Below are 5,528 nucleotides of genomic sequence, written 5' to 3' on the forward strand. Positions count from 1 at the left end.
CATAAAAGAGATTTTTTTTATATTGAAGAACATTTAGCTTTACTTGTTATTCCGTATTTCTACATTGTAGTCTGAATACTTGTAAAGGAGTAAATGATCTGAAACACACCTGTTCATTCAGAGGTCCTCTCCTCTTCTGAGGCTCGTTTATCAGAGAGAGAAAATGATTCTCACACAATGATGAAATACAGATGGCGTCTCCATGGAGTGTACCCCTGCTGTGTGTGCACAGAAGTGCATGCATGTTTGCGTATAAAAACCATCTGGTCAAAGTAATTCTGATCATTTGAAGGCAAGAGCTGAAAGCAGGAAGACACACTATCTGAACAACAACCACAGGATTATGATGGACCTAATGTTCCAGTGGAATTCACTTTACCTGTCCACAACCTTCAAGGAAACGATCAAACTTTGCAGCTTCTCTGTCTTCCCTAGTCTTCATCTTCAGTGATGGCTGAGTGGAGTTGGGTGGCCTACACAGTACTAGAAGTGTTGATTGCTTTGGCCTGTTGCCTTGGCAATGTGCTGGTGGTGTGTGCGGTGTGTATTGGTATCCGGGATGCCTTACGGGAACCCACCTACTGCTTCCTCGTTTCCTTGGCCGTGGCTGACTTCCTCGTGGGTGTGGCTGCTGTGCCCCTGGCTGTACTGCTGGATGGCTGGGTGAGTGTGACCCCTGACCTGTGTCTACTTCTCAGCTGTGTCGTGCTCGTGCTGACCCAGGCCTCTGTGCTGTCACTGCTCGCTATCGCCGTGGACCGATACCTCCGGTTACACACACCGCTCAGGTGAGGTCTAACTCTGAGACACTGGTTTACAGGTAGATAAGCTATATGAATAACTTGCACGCTTGTTGATTTGTAGAAATAACCCTCTCTTGTATTCCTTCTTTGTGTTATCCCTCATCCTCAGATACAAAGCTCTGGCCACACAGAGGCGCACATGTACAGCTTTGTCTGTGTGCTGGGTGCTTTCCTGTCTGTTGGGGTTCACCCCTTTGTTTGGATGGCACAACCAGTCCTCTCTAGCATCTGATTCCACCAATACATCCTCCTCTTTCTTCATGTCTCCACCTTGCACCTTCCTCTCAGTTATTTCCCTCCCATTCATGGTTTACTTTAACTTCTTGGGATGCGTCATGGCACCCCTGCTGGTCATGACCCTCCTCTACACACGAATCTTCTGGAGCCTGCAGGGCCGCCTGAAAGAGAGTGGTCCTCACGCCCAGGCCTCTCTGCTCCGGGAGAGGAGGCTGGCCTGCTCTCTGGCTCTGGTTCTAATTTTGTTTGCCGGCTGCTGGATTCCTCTGCACCTGATGAACTGCCTGCTGTTGTTTCATGGTCCTCAAGCGGTCACACGGGGGACACTCTATACAGGTAAGTGACATTTGCTTTTCTAGTAAAACAGTCTGCAATTGGTGGTGTTCTTTTTTTCTCCCAAAGAAGCTTTAAATATCACGTACTTACAGGAAAAACATTTTTCCCCAGGTATTCTCCTGTCTCATGCCAACTCTGCAGTCAACCCTGTGGTCTACGCTTGTCGCATCCCAAAGATCCAACAGGCCTACCTTCAAATATGGAGGCAATTCATCGAGAGGCTGAACTGTTGCCATGGGGACAAACAAGTTTGCCAATCAATAGTGGTCAGCCAAGCCAATGCCACAGAGACACATGGATTGAACAAAGAGCCGCAGTCATTTAAAGTCCAGTGTGTTTGAAGTCAGAGTTCATGTGAGGTTTCTACCCACTCATACAAGAAAATCTGACAATCACTGCATCCAAAATCATCATGTAAGGCTTTGTCTGCAAACTTTATACACGTCAAAGCTATCTCATGAGTGTCCAGCAGAGAGTGCTGTCGACCAACCAACTCATCAGCTACTGTTGGACACGAACCATGAAACCACCAGAGCTGACAAACAATACAAAGATCCCATTTATTGATTTTTGGACAACTGATTTGAGTAGTATGACTTTATTGAGATGTACATATTTTTGTCATTTGACAGCTTTGAAGCACATATCAACTTGCATTTTTCTTTGTAAAATCTACAAATAAATGTGGTACTATCACAAGAGTGTGTTGAGCATCCACACGTGTTCAGTGAACTCCTCAGGGAAGGCAATAGACTGTATAGTTATCACCGGAGCAGGGTGCAATCCCACCCACCAAACTATACAACCTACTACCTCACCCTGACAGAGCCCAAATCAAACACTCCACACATGTTTTTGTCCTGTTAGGAAACACAAACATATTTAACCTGCTCTAGCTAGAGAAGCAATGCTTCACACAGTGCATTATGTTGATTGCTGCACGCGTACATTTTGATTGGATTGCATGATTGCCCATCTGGAGATGACAGTCGGTGAGTTGCTGAGTCGGCTGTCTCCTTGGGAAAGACAGTAGATTGTATAGTTATCTCAAAAAGAGGTTATACCACCCCACAACTATTCAATCTACTACCTCAGCCCCAAGGACAGCATCCACGTTGCTTCCACTTCAAAAGATCCACAAAGGTAACTCTCCTGCAATGGTACAAAGAACAAGAGACAGATAGGGTTATCTTAATGAGCTCTGTAAAATAAAGATGATACTGGGTAGCTCATTTTTTAACTGAATATTTATATTACATTTTCGACCTGTGTGTTCAAATTCAGTGCCAGTACAAAAGAGTGTAATCTTATCATCGATTTTATCTCTGTGTCTGATTCTTTGTTTTTGTTCATGGAAATGGTTCGTAAACCACGGCTTGTAGCTGTATGCTGCTTCATCACAACAAGCCTTCAGCAGCCACGGTTCAGAGGGGCGTCTTTCACTTCGGAACAAAAGATGATTTTACATATTGGCACGTCCTCACCGATCAACCCAGCTCCTTTTTTTTATGCCGAGCTGAATCTCTTCGAGAAATCAATTCCATTCAAATAAATCAAAGACAAATAATTTAACGGTTAGCAGACATCGGAAAGTGAGAGCATAATGTGTGAAAGCCCAACAAACAACTCACTGGCTTCTCTGGCATGTGATCGAAAAGAGAAAAAAAAAGCTGCTCGACTGTGCCAGGAATTCGTTTCCGTTTTTGCCAAAAACTGAGCTCATTCAAGCGGGCTATCCCTGTGTAGGCTGGCTGCTGTTTCTCAGATGGAGGTACACACACAGATGCCTGCAAGTATGGCGTCCACCAGCTGCCTCTGATTGAATACAAGGCTGGGATTCTGCCCCCTAAAACACAACAAGGAAACACAAAATGGCGGCTCGCACATCGGCCATTTTAGGTCTGCTTAAAAACACTATAGGGTCTACGTTTCAGTGTTTTTTCCAAGTCCTGCTGTCTCACGAGGAAGAAAGAGCAGCGATTCTTTTGACAGTGATGGAGAATCAATTTTGTGCCGAGCAGTGAGACGAAGGGAACAGACCAAACGACACACTCGCTGTCACAAGCACAAAGTAAGAGAGCAACTCGAACAATACTTTTCCAGAAAGTTTACAGAGAAACATCATCATCACATACAGCATGTCCCTAGCACCGTTAACAGTTCAGCTTCGGTACCATCAAAAATGTGGCACTGAACTAGCAGATCTTATATAAATGCTTTCTTAAACTTGTATTAATCTCACGAAGAAAGACTTGGCTTCTCCTCAGGCCGCTAACTGTTCCAACTCTTATGGGATAACGGTAATGACGGGCCAGCAGGTTCACATGGCATCGGCTGAAGGGTTAATGAGCCAGACTGAAAGCCAGACCTGGGCCTCAGATAGACAGAGAGGGGTTAGGAGGTACACTGCTTGCATAAATTAGCATACTGCCACAACCCCTGAGACTTGGTCCAGACCAGCCCATAGTTAGCATGCAGTAGACCCCGCTCGTCTGATTACAGAAGACCAGACAGACAGAAGAGGTGTGGGGGTGTTGGCATGATGCCCAACTCTGCCACCATACCAGTGACAGATCTACGAGCTCTGTTAGGTCGCCGGGAAATGTCCCCTGACTGGCGCTGTATTTGGAAGCCAGACTAATAGTGATATGACACAGTGTATCGGGGGGGGAGGGGGGGGGATGGGTCACATTAATGACGATTTAACAGGACATGTGAGCATGGCCATGAATGAAAAAAAACATTTAAACATTAAATGCTTGGGACATTCTGTGCTTCAGGGTTAATTGCGAAAATTGCCGTCCCATTCCCCGCACAGTTCCCGATTGTTGTGGAAACACAGAGGCCGAACTCAGTCAGTCATGTGAGCTCTATCGGGCGCTGTTGTCTGTGATCGTGGACTTTGTCTATGGCACATAAAAGGGGCACACATGGCTCAGCTGGGGCAAATCATTTTCTCTGTCAACGGCTCCAGAATAAATGAGCCTCCAGCCAGTGGGGCAGCTGAGAGAATCTTGAAGTAAAGACGAGTAAAGGAGGAAATTTAGCCTATTGAGTTAATCTCATTTGCCTATTAGATTGTATGTCTGTGCATCTGTTACAGCATAAAGAGTACATTTGTATCTGCAGTATTTAGTAAAAGCCAAGAAACACAGACCTTGTCCTCGCCTGCCCTCTGATAAAGCTGCTCTGCGGTTTTCAACCAGGATATGTTTATCTTGAAACAATTTCCTGCTTTCTTCGGGTGACGGTTGCTCATGTTTCTAATATTTGTTTTAAATTAATAAATTTTTATAATACTGCCACGACTATAGAATAGGAGACCCTTTAAAGTTAGCACCTACAAAAAAACCTAATATGTTAAATAGATAAAATGATCTACCTATTCCACTCCTAAATTGAATTAGAAGCATTTATTATAAAGGTTTTACAACGTTCTCACGTCAATCTGCGGTGATAAAAATTCACCCCAGTGCGCCATCTTTAACAAATCAAAAGCCATGCGAAAAATATCGTGGCAGCAAGAGGCCTGAGCTTTCTCCCAGACACCGAGAAAGGATGCGGGTTTTACAAACAACGTAAACACACATATTAAACAGCGAATCCCCAAACACACACAACACACTCAGTTGCCAACAAAAGTCCTCTGAAATGGAGCAGATGTGTGCAGTATATATACCTATTGGATTGCCTGGTCCCTTGGTCCACGAGATGGGATGAATGCTTGGCAGACACAACGGAGGGGGCACCAGACGATTGGTACAGGTTCTTGTGTGTGTCCCCCCTCTCACTCTCTTTCTCTCTCTCTCTCTCTCTTTCCCTGAGCTTTGTGCCAAGAATGGGCAGTGTCTGTGTGCCAGGCAGAATTTCAATGAGGGAGGAAGGAGTCGGTGATGGTGGGCAAAGAGGAGGAGGAGCAGTGGGGGAGCTGGAGTTGGCAAGAGGAAGTATGCCACACAATAAATGGCAGGACGAAGAATTCCCACAGTTAAAAAGATGCAAACGGATGTCTTGTCTTACTTGTGACCAGTCTTACTCTGGAAAATTATTCTGTCTAGGTATTTGGCAGATACGAGAAAGAAGGCTGATCTTCAATAGAGCGCTATGGTGATTTTATCATACCTGCTTTTGATCTTCCTCACTCCCTCAGGA

At 45.1% G+C, this 5,528-nt stretch overlaps 1 protein-coding gene and 1 long non-coding RNA gene across 2 annotated transcripts; one reads left to right on the forward strand and one right to left on the reverse strand.

Annotated features, from left to right (window-relative positions):
* Positions 1 to 202: 202 nt before the first annotated feature.
* LOC306743299 (adenosine receptor A1) lies at positions 203 to 1,717 on the forward strand (the record flags this gene model as incomplete). Its single annotated transcript, XM_079225803.1, is given in 6 exon segments — positions 203 to 231; positions 233 to 279; positions 282 to 433; positions 436 to 788; positions 913 to 1,376; positions 1,488 to 1,717. Coding segments are annotated over 6 exon segments (1,275 nt in total).
* Positions 1,718 to 1,958: 241 nt separating this feature from the next.
* Positions 1,959 to 2,520, reverse strand: LOC306743941. Its single transcript, XR_013771091.1, has 2 exons — positions 2,467 to 2,520; positions 1,959 to 2,392 (listed from the first exon to the last, which is right to left on the reverse strand). It is a non-coding gene; the product is annotated as an uncharacterized lncRNA (long non-coding RNA).
* Between the last annotated feature and the right edge of the window lie 3,008 nt (positions 2,521 to 5,528).

The sequence above is a fragment of the Taurulus bubalis genome, assembly GCF_910589615.1.
Source record: "Taurulus bubalis genome assembly, chromosome: 11".
NCBI lineage: Eukaryota > Metazoa > Chordata > Actinopteri > Perciformes > Cottidae > Taurulus > Taurulus bubalis.